Source organism: Pelodiscus sinensis, chromosome 1, assembly GCF_049634645.1.
Source record: "Pelodiscus sinensis isolate JC-2024 chromosome 1, ASM4963464v1, whole genome shotgun sequence".
Classification (NCBI taxonomy): domain Eukaryota; kingdom Metazoa; phylum Chordata; order Testudines; family Trionychidae; genus Pelodiscus; species Pelodiscus sinensis.
Window position 1 is genome coordinate 264,495,046 of NC_134711.1, and position 14,025 is coordinate 264,509,070.

The 14,025-nt window shown below is 44.2% G+C and overlaps 1 protein-coding gene across 3 annotated transcripts in view; it reads right to left on the reverse strand.

Annotated features, from left to right (window-relative positions):
• Window positions 1-1,613: 1,613 nt before the first annotated feature.
• Window positions 1,614-14,025, reverse strand: part of NDFIP2 (Nedd4 family interacting protein 2) — an 83,341-nt gene continuing 70,929 nt past the window's right edge. For all 3 annotated transcript variants that reach the window (XM_075918832.1, XM_075918833.1, XM_075918834.1), the window contains 2 exons: window positions 6,601-6,706; window positions 1,614-3,480 (listed from right to left, as the gene is read on the reverse strand). In XM_075918832.1, coding sequence (XP_075774947.1) covers window positions 6,603-6,706 — 104 coding nt within the window. In that variant the 3' untranslated portion in view covers window positions 1,614-3,480; window positions 6,601-6,602. The remainder of the gene's footprint in view (window positions 3,481-6,600; window positions 6,707-14,025) is intronic.

Consider the following 14,025-nt stretch of genomic DNA (forward strand, 5'->3'; position numbering starts at 1 on the left):
CCTTAGGATATCACAACACCCAAAGTATTATCCAAGACACACATGCCAGATAGTAGATATGTTCCCCACTCCAAGCCTTGGTGCTGCAGAGACGTTGTCTTGGGCAGTAGAGGAAAGTAAACACTGGTGCACCTGTAAGGATTACTGCATTCCTTTTCCACTCTATGGGAGATCAGCTTTAAAATGGGCATCTGGGACACAGGGGCTCCTAACGGATTGGCTGAGTGGAAGGTCACATCAGAAACCCACTAGCTGCCACACCTCTAGGAACAAGTTTTTATAACTCCTTTTCCCTGACTCAGGAACTGTTCTGCATTTGGGAGCAACAGCTATCATCCTTTCACCCTTTGGGAAAAGTGTGTGATTAGGTTTCTAGTTCTTACAGTGGGCATCATATTAATTGCTTTTGGCCTGGAAAGAATATTTCCCTCACTGCCAGATCAGCCTGCATGGAGTGAGGCTTATTCACCTTACCTTCAGCAACCCAGGACCCAAAAGCTGAAGTCAGTTGTAAAGTTTATGCAGTATGCCAGATGTCCAGCATAAATCTGGTTCCTCAATAAACTGAAACTGGATTAGGTAATCTCCAAAAGGTGGTGAGAAATGGGACTCCTACTGACTATTACGACGGGTCAGCCCCTCTTCCTCCTCCTCATTAACCACTGTACACGGCAGTATGGGGACCCAGCAACCGTGATGGGAGCAGCTTAAATGGGTTGAGGAGAATGGATAAAAGCAGCCCTCAGCAGTTGGTACTGATTATGGAAAGATGATTTACATTGGATAAGTTATCAGATTCCCAGATGTGGCTCAACTAGGCCACAGCTTTATTAACACATTACTGGACAAAAGAAACATGCAAGAAGAAAGCTACATAAATAGATTTTGTACAAGTTACTAGAAAATTAATGGTTTTTCCTCTCTCAAACTTCAAACCTCTATTCAGCATTCATTCAGAAACTGTTTACAGTCAAGCTTGTTTTCCAACTTTAAGGCACAAAAGCAAAAATGGCCAAGTGCCTCCAAACCATGGAAGCAGCTGCTCCTACCCAACTTACAGGAAATAGCAAGAAAAGTGCGCAGCATGAGACACATCTGGAAGAGATTGCATAGTCTTTGAAAATATTGTCCCAATTCCTTTCCTCCTGCTGATGAGATTTCAGGCTACTGAAGTGCTACATGAACTACAGACGATTAGATAATATGTAGGCTTCAACTATACACATTATTTGTGTCAGAATAAATGGCGAAAATTGTCATGCTCATCTGGAAATAAATATCCTGATTCAGAAGAAAGAATATGGTAAAATGTAGTGGAATAAACAGAAAAATATCAATCTTCCAATTGATTTTTAACTTGGGAAAACTGGTATTTACTGTATGAGGTGACAAAGGTAAATTATAAGGAAATTAGCAATACGTGCTTTTTGTGTTTGTACTAAGTAAGTTACATAATAAAGACTGGAATGAAGGGAGAGAGTAAATACAGAACGCTGGGATTCATACTCATTTAGCAATAAATTTACTTGTATTACATGCTCACATGACACGCATGAATACTAAAATGTGTTAATTCTCTAATGTAAGGTGCAAAACATAAAAGAAAAACATAATTAGCAAAACAAAACAATGTTTTATTTGCTTTTTTTCATAACGACAATGAATGCAAAAAAAAAAAACAGTTGAAATTCATGGGGAAATGCAAATAAACTATTAAACAATGATTTTTTTTTTCAAGAAAAGCTAGGGAGTTTTCCCCTGACATGTTAGTCTATATTCATTTTTCTTTTAAGTAGTTTTGCAAGATTAAGAATAATGAATGTGACCAGTTAATATGCTTTTTAAAAAAAATTCAGTTATTAGATACAAAATTGAATATAACACTAACTTAAGACAATAAATCTCATTCTTTTAATGTTGGTATTAAAACCAAGCAAAGCTCTAATTAAAATAAAGGAACAGGAAGAAAAAAATAAATGTTTTTCAAAGATGTAAAATATACTGATTACTGATTGCAAGTAAGATTCCAGTTGTATTAAAGAATTAAGAGCGCTATTCTCCCATTGTGGTAGAAGCATAACTCTCACAAACAGTAGGAGTTATGTATGTACATGAATAGGAGAATCTGCCCTTCTAGAGATGATATATTTTAAGGAGTAATACCGTTACTTTTAAGTAAATACTATCAAGAGAGCTTTGTTTTACTTTTGCCAGTACAGCCTAAAAAAATAAAACACCCATGAAGAAAAAAAGACATTTCAAAAGTGACATTAAAATTTACTCATCAGCTTCATTCTAATGTAACACTGGAGTATTTATTCTCAAGAAGCATCGTAAGACAGCTACAAAAGCCCTTTTGAGAAAATTACAACATAACAAATTGTGTCTCTCTCACATAAAACCTTCTTAAGTAAGATGATCGTTACAAACCAAGGAACTGATCTGCAATTGCATCTATGCAGAAGCAGAGGTCCAACTACAGTTGGACACATGCAGAGTGATGCCCTGATGGCCCAATGCTTGAAAGGGTTGGAGCTCCTCTCACAAGCAATAAGACTATCCATACAAGTATGTGTTTTCAGGTTTAGGCTCAAATTGTTCAAATCATACCAGGAGAAAACTAATTCTTCAGATGGACATTTAAAGGCTTTTGCCCTCTTTTAGAATTATATCTAAAATAAAATTATACTTGAACATTCAAATTAGCAAAAAAATAGTGTATATATACATTGTCCATATTAAGATTAAACACAATTTACAGTGAATGAGAAAATATTGTGGTTACAAATATATTTTGACATAATTCCTAAGAAGCAATCTAACCAGTCATCTATGCATAGTTATTTACACAGGAGCTAGAAGGGGTGTTTCATTTTTAAATCAATTGATATTTTGGTCAGAAAGTTTGATAAAAAGTTCATCAATACAGGCTTATAATAATCAGGAACTGCAAGTTTTAGTAAATTTTATAAGAAATATGTATGTTGCACAATCATTAGATGAACCTAAATTACATAAAAAGCTAACAAAGTCAGACCTGGTTAATCTGAATCATTTAGTATATACCATTTTTACTCTCAATTTAACTTCAGATAACCAAGACAGTGGTACATACATTCTATGAAACTAACTATCACTTAAATCTTTCACAAACAACAAGCACAGATTAACCATGTCTGACTGTACTTAATCTATCACCCGACTGTATGCATGGTTTGTTCTCATTTCAATCTTATCCTTTGTTTTTGCACATTTGTATGTGCGCTAATTAAAGGCAATACTGAATATAAATATTTGCTAGAATGAACAGAACTGGCACTTAAACAAAAACCATCCTGTCACTCATTTTTGAAGCTGTATTTTTTTCTTCACTAATCTGTCTTCTGTTTTTAGTAGTCTTCTATCCTATTAACTTGGAGGGTTACTGATCATCTGGAAATTTCACATTGGTAAAGGGAAGGAATGTCTGGTTGATGCAGTCTGGAAATAAAGAAAGAATATTACTTCAGTTCAGGCTAATTACCTGTAAACAATGCTGGAGGTTGGGAGGGGACGCAAGGTTATACAGAGATAGTGCAGCAACTCCCCTCCCCCAAATCAGGGTAATTAAGCAGATGACAAGATTTTTTTTTTAAGACTGTTAGAATACTTTGCAAGGTGCCTCTCTCAGCTAACATTGACAAATTAGTAATTCTGTCTAGTGCAATAATCCCTTCTACTAAATGAATAAAATTCACTGATTTATGTACACATTTGCTTTGATTGTGTGATTATTTCAATTTAATACATAAAACGTTTGAACAAATATTAAGTCTCTCCAGCTTTGGAAGAGCTTCTCCTCTCCTCTCCCCCACCCCGTACTCTCTGAGGGTATGTCTACACTTGCACCCTAGTTCAAACTAGGGATGCAAATGTAGGCATTCAAAATAGTTAATGAAGCAGGGATTTAAATATCCCGTGCTTCATTAGCATGATCTTGCCAACACGTTACTCTGATCAACAACTGTTTTGAAAGTGAAAGTGCGCTCTGGGACGCGTTAGTTCGATCCAAACCCCTTGGTTTGGGGAGTAACGTTACTCCTCAAACCAAGGGGTTTGGTTTGACCTAACGCGTCCCGGTGCACACTTTCACTTTCGAAACAGCTGTTGATCAGAGTAACGTGCCGGTGAGATCATGCTTCATTGACTATTTCGAATGCCTGCATTAGCATCCCTACCTCAAACTAGGGTGCAAGTGTAGACATACCCTGAGAGTATGTCTACACAGCTGAGAAAAACTCGAATCTAGCTATGCAACCTGAGCTACATCAATTGTATAGCTGAAGTCAAAATAGCTTAATTTGACTTTTGGTGCTGTCTACACAACAGGGAGTCAAAGGAAGAACATGAGGGTCACAGGAGTCAGTAAGTAGTAAGAAGTCCTCCAGCTCACCATTATTTTGAAATAATGGCTTGCTGTATGGACGTGTACTATGTTATTTCAGAATAATGCTGCTGCGTATATATAGCCTGAAAGGTCAAAGGTTTGAGGACAAATACAGCACCCACTGAAGCTAACTCCCTGACTTCAGTGAGTGCTGCATATATCCCTCAGCTTTCATCCTATATTAGATTTTGGTCTCAGATGAAAGAATCATAGTCCAAGCCACCCTTCTTCAAGCCAGTATGTTCAGACACAATGTGGGCAGTTAATTTTTAGTGCCCATAGGTTTTGATCGTTATATGCCTGCGCGTATTTTTATTCAACGCCATAACGTAATTATTTAGTAAAGAGATAGTATATGTTTTCATGCAGCATTTACTATACTTTTACTTACTCTGTAAAGGTGGTTGTATTGCTCAGAAAATGAAAGATATGCTATTGCTAGGAAAAGAATAAAATATTGTAGTGTGGACACCACCAAAATTTATTTGACATTTAAGAGTAGCCTATCTCTTTAGTATTAAGAATTTGCTTTACCGCTTTACTGCAAAATGCCATGTTTTGACAAAATGACACAAAGTTAAACATAACACGTTGCAATTTTGTTCATGAAGATATATTTCTTGGATCAAGATCTGTAAAGCATAGCCGAAATAATTATTTTCCATATTTTATCAGAATGTGTCTAAATGGATTTTATCATCTTAAATAAAAGACCCATCATTTCTAGACTGTTTCCATCTTTTTCCCTGGACTTCCAATACTGTACTGCTGAGTATGTCATACTGATTCTACTGCCAATCTTTGAAAAGTCTTCTTTAATAAAGAGCAATCCTATGCCACTTAAAGTTTTTAGTCTCTAAGGTGTTACAGGGCTGCTTGATGTTTTTATAGTTACAGACTAACACGGCTACCCTCCTGAGACTTCTTGATTAAGTTACATATAGTTTCTAAATGAAATAAAAAAGCCCAACAATAAACACTTCAAGTATTCCACAAAATTAGGAAAATACTACAATCAGAGGTGTAAATAATTAGTCAAGTATACGATTAACCATTAGGCCTAGGCTTATCGATTAATCTTCTCAACTACTCACATCCACCCCGCCCCTGCTTCTGGGGGGAGCCAGCGTCAAAAGCCAGTTCTCCCCAACACAGGCTTCATGGTGCTGCCTCGCCCACTCTCCACTGCATCCCATGGAGCAGCCTCTGTCTATGCTGAGCCTGGGCCTGCCCTGGGCAGAGTTTGCTTCATGGTAGGAGTCCCTGTCTGTGAGTCTCTCTTTGTGGCCAGCCTGAGCCACTGTGAACAGCAGCCTCCTCCCCCTTACCCGCCCCTCTGCAGCAGCTTTTGTCTGTGGGGTGCTCAGACCCCATTGGACAGGGACTGCTGCCACCTTGCACTGCTGCCTCTGATATGAGGCAGCAATGTGGGGCAGCAGGCAGCCGGTCTGAGTGGGGAGCTGATTTTTAAACTGGCTTCCCTTACAGACTGGTTCTGCTTGGCACTGCACTGTTGCCTCTGATACTATCAAACATCCCTAACTACAACAGTTACTTGTGAACATGAAGACAGTGTTTAGTAACACTACAGGAGAAGGTGTCTCCCTGTGTTAAGTATGTAACAGAATTCAAAAGATCTACCTAATAGATGAAAAGTGTTACAAGAGTAAAAAGGCATACATGTGCCAGACTGATTAGCCAGCTAACTCAAGGATACACAGAGCATACTGTTAGATATATAATAAATATCTTGGCTCACAAGTGGCTTGGAAACAGTCATATACATAAGTGAATACACATCTATTCCTTACCTCTTCAAAGAAAACTCAGTCAAATGTAATATTCAGATAGCCAATAAGGAAGCACTGACCTGACTGATGAGCCAAATCAGTTCACATTTGCTAATGACTTATCCTGATTGGATGCAGATAGATCATGCAAGATGAACAATTTTAATCTTGATTTCTAAGTTGGTTTTATCTTAAAAACGCTACTTTCAAAATACATACTTGGAAAAAGTATCACCAAATACTTCTAACATGCCTTCAGAATATATGGTACAAGATCCTCTTTTTTGGTGACTTTGGAGAGTTAATGCTCCTTCATTTCAGCTACTCTGTGCTCAAGATTTACCTTTTAGAGACAAAAGTCTTAATGTTTACAAAATTGCTTACCTCTAATACAAGAAGAAAAATCTTGTTCTATGAGCAGCTGCCATGCTTTCAGACATGTTTCTGACTTTAAGGTAATTGACAAACCCTCGGAAGAACAGGAGAAGACCTGAAAATATTTAAAAGAAACATGAGAAATGCTAAGATACCCATCATATTAAAATAAGATAAGAGTCATTATTTGCATAACCCTAATCTTCCACAAACCACCCCTGTGTCTCAAATTTAGTGTCTCATCCCATTATATTTATATATATATGAATTAAATCAAAATGATAAATCAAACATCAGTAAAGACTTTACAATGAATTTCAGGGTACTAAATATTTAAAGTATACTTCTAGCCCAATAAATAAAATGCTCTAGCAGAAAGATATAATGAATGGCAGTAGATGACTGCTGGATGTTTGGACACACGACATTTTTTAGCTAGATAAAGAGGCACAGTGCTGATTAGCACAAGATCTGTTGAGCATTTGTTGTAAATGCATGCTTTTTGGTGCAAGTCATTTAGAAATAAACAGTGTATTTTCCCTCATCATTTAGTTATAATAATTCATAGAGTTATTTATAACAGTAGGTTCAAAATGGTCCAATGGAAGTTATTTTTCAAGTTTCAATGCATAATTAGATGAACTCACTTTCAAATGATGTTGATGACGATTCGAAATTTAATGACAATGACAGACTAGACATTTCTAAAACAAAAAGACTAGGCCACACTATCAAGGAGTATAAGGTAGGTAGATTAGTGGTTCTCAACAGGGGATGTGGACCTTCTCGGGGGCCATGACCAGGGCCAGCATTAGACTTGCTGAGGCATATAGGTAGGAGGCTGAAGACCAAAGTGATAAGCATGGCCACAGTTGGAGTAGTCTCATTCTGAGCCCGGCCAGGGCACTATATACCTGCGGAGCCATATGTCCTAGGATCTGAGACACTCTCAAGCTATGATCATGGGGGCAACTGCGAATTATTGAAGGAGGATGACAGGGCCTAAAACAGTGGTCTCCAACCTTTTTACGCTCAAGATCACTTTTTAATTGTCAGAACAAGCCAAGATCTACCGCCCTATCCTTCCCCCAAGACCACACCCCTTTCTTGAAGCCCCGCCCTCTCTGTTCTCCCCCTCTCCATCACTTACTATCCACAGCCCTTATACACTCTAAGGGTACTGCTACACTGCCGCTTTTTTTCGATTCCTCTGTAGGAAGAGGTTTTCCAACATTTGACCTGGGTAGACTGGGCCAAATGTCAGAAAAGCCCCTTCTTTTGGAAGCCCCCTTATTCCTTGTGGAACAAGGAATACAGGGGTTACCGAAAGAGCATGTTTGCTCTTCCTCTAAAAAAAAGTGGAAGAACAAACGCGTCTCTGGACGCAGAAGAGTTTCCCTGGGATACCTCTGGAATCCTGAAAAACTCCTGCAGTCTAGCCATAACCTCACTGGGTTGAGACAGGATGTGTGGGCTCTGGGGTGGGAATGAGGGATTTGGGTGTGGGAAGGGGTGAGAAGTGCAAGCTCTGAGAAGGAATTTGGGTGCAGGAGGGGCTGCTGGCTCAGGGAGGGTGCTCCAGGCTGGGGAGTGTTGGGGTACTGAGCAAGCCACAGGCTTGTGGATGTGAGGGTGCAGGAGTTTGAGTTGGGGGATGTGAGGGGCTCAGGGCAGGGAGGTTGTGAGTATAATGGGCTCAGAACACAGATTTGTGGTGTGTGGATGGTGTAGGAGTGTTGTGACCGAAGACTGAGGATGTGGGGGTGCAGGAGTTTGGGGATGTGAAAGGCTCAGGACAGGGGCTTCCAGTGTATGATAGGCTCAGATCTAGGGTCGGGGGGAGGGGGGTATGTGCAGGAGTGTTATGATGCTGCAGACAGATGGGGGGTTTATTGGCCAGGCTTCATTTTTAAATAAAATGTCAACGCCAAAAAGTTTCAGCATTGTTTTTATTCATGAGAAGGGCAGGGAACCTGTTTCAAGTCAGGGGTCTCTGACCCACAGAAAAGTCAGTTGGGGCCACACAAATGAGATGCAAAAAAAAAAAAAATTCCTCCAACCCTCCCCCCCCCCCCCCGCCCAAAGCCTCACTAATGTGGCCCCAACTGTGGTGGTGGGAGCAGGGGAGATGGTACTGGGGAAGGGTGCTAGCGGGTGCTGGGGCAGGCGACGGTGTCAGTGGGGGCAGAGGACAGGATGCTGGGGTGGGGACAGGGTGCTAGTGGGGGCAGATTGCCAGTGGGGGCAGGAGACAGGGTGCTAGTGGATGCTGGGGCAGGGGACAGGATGCCAGTGGGAGCAGGGGACAGGAAAGGATGCCAGTGGGAGCAGAGTGCCAGTGGGGGCAGACTGTTGGTTGGGGCACAGAACAGGGAATCCTCAGCACGCACCTTCCCCCTCCGAACTCCCTGCAGAGGAGGGAAGCTCCGGCAAGCGCCTCCTCCCGGGACTCCTTCCCCTCCCCCACAGAGGAGGGAAGCTCCAGCGTGTCTCCCCTCTGGAGACTCCTAACCCCTCTAGCCCGTCTCCCCCAGAGGAGGGAAGCCCCAGCGCATTTTCCCCTGGAACTCCTACCTCCTCCCCCCACGCAGCAAGTCCCCGGCAGCTGCCAGACTTCCGTCTACCCTGCGGGAAGCCGGCACTAACTCCATTGTTGCTGGAGGTAGGTAGTGGGGCTTCTTGGGGGTGGAGGGAACTGGGGTGGGGAGCCCTGAGCGCCTCCCAATCGACCAGCTGATCACAATCTACAGATTGGTGACCACGGGCCTAGAATCTCTCGACGGAGTGATGCTCTGGCTGTGGTCAAGTCTAGAACTGCCCCCTATGAACTCTATCCTTTGAGTAGGTGCCAAGAGGGACTTTTTCTTGTTTATTAGCAGACAGAGCTGGCGGCATGTGTCCAGCATGGACCTTTTGCCTCAACAGGCCCTTGATGAGCCAGTCATTCAGGTATGAATATAACTGTACATGCTGATGCTTCAGGTATGCCACAGCGACTGACACACACTTGGTGAAAACCCTGGGGGCCATAGAGAGGTCAAAGGGCAGGATAGCAAATTAGTAATGGTTCCTTCCCACTACCTCTCTCAGACCCTCTAAGATGGCAATATGGAAGTACACATCCTTGAGGTTGAAGGCAGAATACCAAGTCCCTGAGATCCAGGTAGGGAATGAAAATGGTTAGGCAGACCATACAGAACTTGAAGTAGACCAAATATTAGGCCATAGGCCCCCATTTGCCTTAGGGATCAAAAAGTAGTGGGAGTAGAACCCTCTGTTATCGAACTCTGGAGGCATCCTCTCCATTGCTCTCACCTGGGGCAAATGGGATAGCTCCTGCTTGAGAAGCTGCTCATGAGAATGGTGCCTAAAGAGGGATAAGGGCGGAGGGTCGGAGGGCGGTGTGGAGGAGAGCTGGAGGATGTAGCCACACTGGACAGTGGCCAAGACACAATGGTCCTATGTAATGTCCCTCCATGACAGGAGGAAGGGACAGGATAGGTGGATAGTATGTTGGGAGTCCAGTACGTTGTCCCCAGGCACACCCTCCAAAGGAATGCTCGCCCTGGAGTTTTGCCTGGCTGGTCGATTGCTGGCCAGACTGGGGGTGGCAGCCCTGATTTCCCTTTGAGGGCTTAGGCCATGAAGGGGCTCTCTCTGGCTGGGGATACTGACCTTATGTTGAGAGGACTGGGGCTTAAACCTTTTCCTCTCGGATCCTGGGAAATCCAGATTTAGGCTTTTCAAGGTCATATGGAAGTCCTTCAAGCCTGTGCAACTTCGCGTCCATTTTTTCTGTGAACACGGCCCACGTATCAAAAGGCAGGTCTTGAATGAAGTTCTGTGTCTCTAGAGACAGGCCTAACTGGAATCCTTGCCACCCGCCTCACAGTGATGGTGGAGGCCATAAAGAAAGCTGCTGAGTCTGCTTCATCAGACTCTGACTTCAGGGCAGCCAGAGCTACGGAGGACCCTTCTTTGATGAGGGCCTTCTACTCCTTGTAGGAGGCTTCAGGCAATGTGGTCTCAAACCTAGCAAGAACCTGTCAGGCATTCACTTCATACCTGGTGAACAAGACTTGGTGGTTTTCCACCATTAACTGCAAGCTAGTCAACGAACAGATCTTTCTACCAAACAAGTCCAGTCATTTGGACTCTTTATTCTTAAGGGCAGGTACTGGATGGCCTTCATGTTCCTTATGGCTCACCGATTCCACCACAAGAAAGATGGGAGATGGGTGGATATAAATGTAGTCATGATCCCCTGCTGGGACAAACTTCTTCTGCTCAGCTCTGTTGGCTATCGGCAGAATGGAGGAGGGAGTCTGCTGTAGTATCTTGCCAATCTTCGCAACCGCCTCATGCCAGGGTAATGCCACCCTGCTAGGCCCTGCTTGAATAAGGACCCCAAGCAATGAACCTGAGATCTCTTGCACCTCCTTGGCCTGGAGGCCCAAGCTGTTAGCCACCTCTGAGGAAGTCTTGGTCGGCTCTCAAGTCCTCCTGGGGTACCGCCAGGGAAAAAGCCACAACTGCCTCATTTGGCGATGAAGAGGAGGTGGCTAGGGCTGGTTCGGCATCTTAACAAGGCGGGAGCTGCTCTCATAGAATCATAGAGCTGGAAGAGACCTCAGAAGGTCATCAAGTCCAGCCCCCTGCTCTAGGCAGGACCAATTCCAACTAAATCAACCCGGCCAGGGCTTTGTCAAGCCGAGACTTAAACACCTCTAGGGATGGAGACTCCACTACTTCCATAGGTAACCCATTCCAGTGCTTCACCACCCTCCTAGTGAAATAGTTTTTCCTAATATCCAACCTGGACCTCTCCCACCACAACTTGAGACCATTACTCCTTGTTCTACCATCTGTCACTACTGACAACAGCCTCTCTCCATCCTCTTTGGAACCTCCCTTCAGGAAGTTGAAGGCTGCTATCAAATCCCCCCTCACTCTTCACTTCTGCAGACTAAACAGACCCAAGTCATATGCTCCAGCCCCCTAATCATTTTGGTTGCCCTCCGCTGGACCCTCTCCAATGCGTCCACATCCTTTTTGTAGTGGGGGGCCCAGAACTGGACACAATACTCCAGATGTGGCCTCACCTAAGCCGAATAACGGGGAATAATGACATCTCTGGATCTGCTGGCAATGCTCATCTTAATGCAACCTAATATGCCATTAGCCTTCTTGGCTACAAGGGCACACTGTTGACTCATATCCAACTTCTCATCCACTGTAACCCCCAGGTCCCTTTCTGCAGAACTACTACTTAACTGGTTGATCCCCAGCTTGTAACTAGGCTTGGGATTCTTCCGTCCCAAGTGCAGGACTCTACACTTGTCCTTGTTGAACCTCATCAGATTTCTTGTGGCCCAATCCTCCAATTTGTCTAAGTCATTCTGGACCCTATCTCTGCCCTTAAGCGTATCTACCTCTCTCCCCAGCTTAGTGTCATCCGCAAACTTGCTGAGGGTGCAATCCATCCCCTCATCCAGGTCATTAATAAAGATATTGAACAAAACCGGTTCTAGAACCGAACCCTGGGGCACTCCACTAGAAACAGACCGCCATCCTGACATCGAGCCGTTGATCACTACCCGCTGGGCCCGGCCTTCTAGCCATCTTTCTATCCATCTTACCATCCATTTATCTAATCCACATTCCCTTAACTTGCTGGCAAGAATATTGTGGGAGACCATATCAAAAGCCTTGCTAATGTCAAGATATATAACATCCACTGACTTCCCCACGTCCACCGAGCCAGTTACCTCATCATAGAAGCTAATCAGATTGGTCAGGCATGACTTGCCCTTTGTGAATCCATGCTGACTATTCCTAATCACTTTCCTCTTATCAAAGTGCCTCAAAATGGATTCCTTAAGGATCCCTTCCATGATTTTTCCAGGAACCGAGGTAAGACTGACCGGCCTATAGTTCCCTGGATCGTCCTTCTTCCCTTTTTTGAAGATGGGCACTACATTTTCCTTTATCCAATTGTCCGGGATTTCTCCCGATCTCCATGACTTTTCAAAGATAATAGCCAAAGGCTCCTCAATGACATTTGCCAAATCCCTCAGTACCCTTGGATGCACTAAGTCCGGACCCATGGATTTACACCCACTACTCTCTTACTCCCACTACCTGTTGGGGGGGGGGGGGGGAAGAGCGGGGAAAGAGAGAAGGAACTGGTGTCCCCATGTCCTGTTAGGGTCCACAACACTCTGGTTGCACTGAGGGGGCATCGTGCCCCAGTTTCTCACATGTAGACCAATGAGGACTTTGGACTGTTCTCCTCAGACACTGGAGGAGAGTGATCAGACTGTGCCAGGAGATCAGGGCTGAATGGCAGTTTGCCCCTGTGCCAGGGCCCCATTGGCATAGGGAACGGTACCAACACAGTACTTCTGTACTGCGCGACCTTGAAGACCACCGGCATGGAGGGAAGACGGATCTCCAGCACAGATGAAGATCACCTGGACACTGGGCTCAGTGCCTTCTGGGGCTTCTCTGGCCTGTCCACTGGCTGGTCATCTTTCTTCCACTTATCCTTATGAAAGCACTTGTCTCTAAGGGTATGCCTACGCTACAACGAATTACTTAATTCGAACTAAGCTAATTCGAACTAACGGATCCAGACTAAAAAACTAGTTCGAATTAGCATTTTGCTAATTTGAATTAGCATGTCCACATTAAGTGGACCCTGAACCGGGGTTAAGGATGGCCGGAAGCAGTGCCGGCAGGGCAACAGAGGAGGACTTAGAGCGTGGAGATGCTGTCTCAGGCTAGCCGAGGGCTGTGCTTAAAGGGTCCCGACCCCCACCCCGGACAGACAGCTCTCAGGGGTGCCCCGCTTGCAAGGCAGTCCTGGCTTGGATTGCCCGGACTACCCACAATGGGCACATCACACTACTCAGCCATCAGCCCGGCTGCACTTGCCGCAGGTTGCCATCTGGGGAGAAGGGACAATTGGGGGGCTGCAGGAGAGCTTCCACCCCCGGAAGCCCGCAGAGCCAGCCCAGTCCTTCCCATCGGGGGCTCGTGCCCCATTCCTCCCTCACCTCCTTCCACTTACCCTTCCCTAGCCCCTCTTCTTGATGTACAAAATAAAGATAACGTGTCTTCCAAAATGGAATCTGTCTTTATTGAACAAAACTGGGGGAGACTGGGAAAAGGAGATGGAAGAGGGGAAGAGAGAGGCTGGGAGAGGGGAGGGCAACTAAAATGATCAAGGGTTGGGAACAGGTCCCATATGAAGAGAGGCTAAAGAGCCTGGGACATTTCAGCTTAGAAAAGAGGAGACGGAGGGGGGACAGGATAGAGGTCTATAAAAGCATGAGTGGGATGGAGAGGGTGCATACAGAAAAGTTCTTCATTAGTTCCCATAAAGAAGGACTAGAGGACACCAAAGGAAAGGAATGGGTAGCAGGCTTCAAA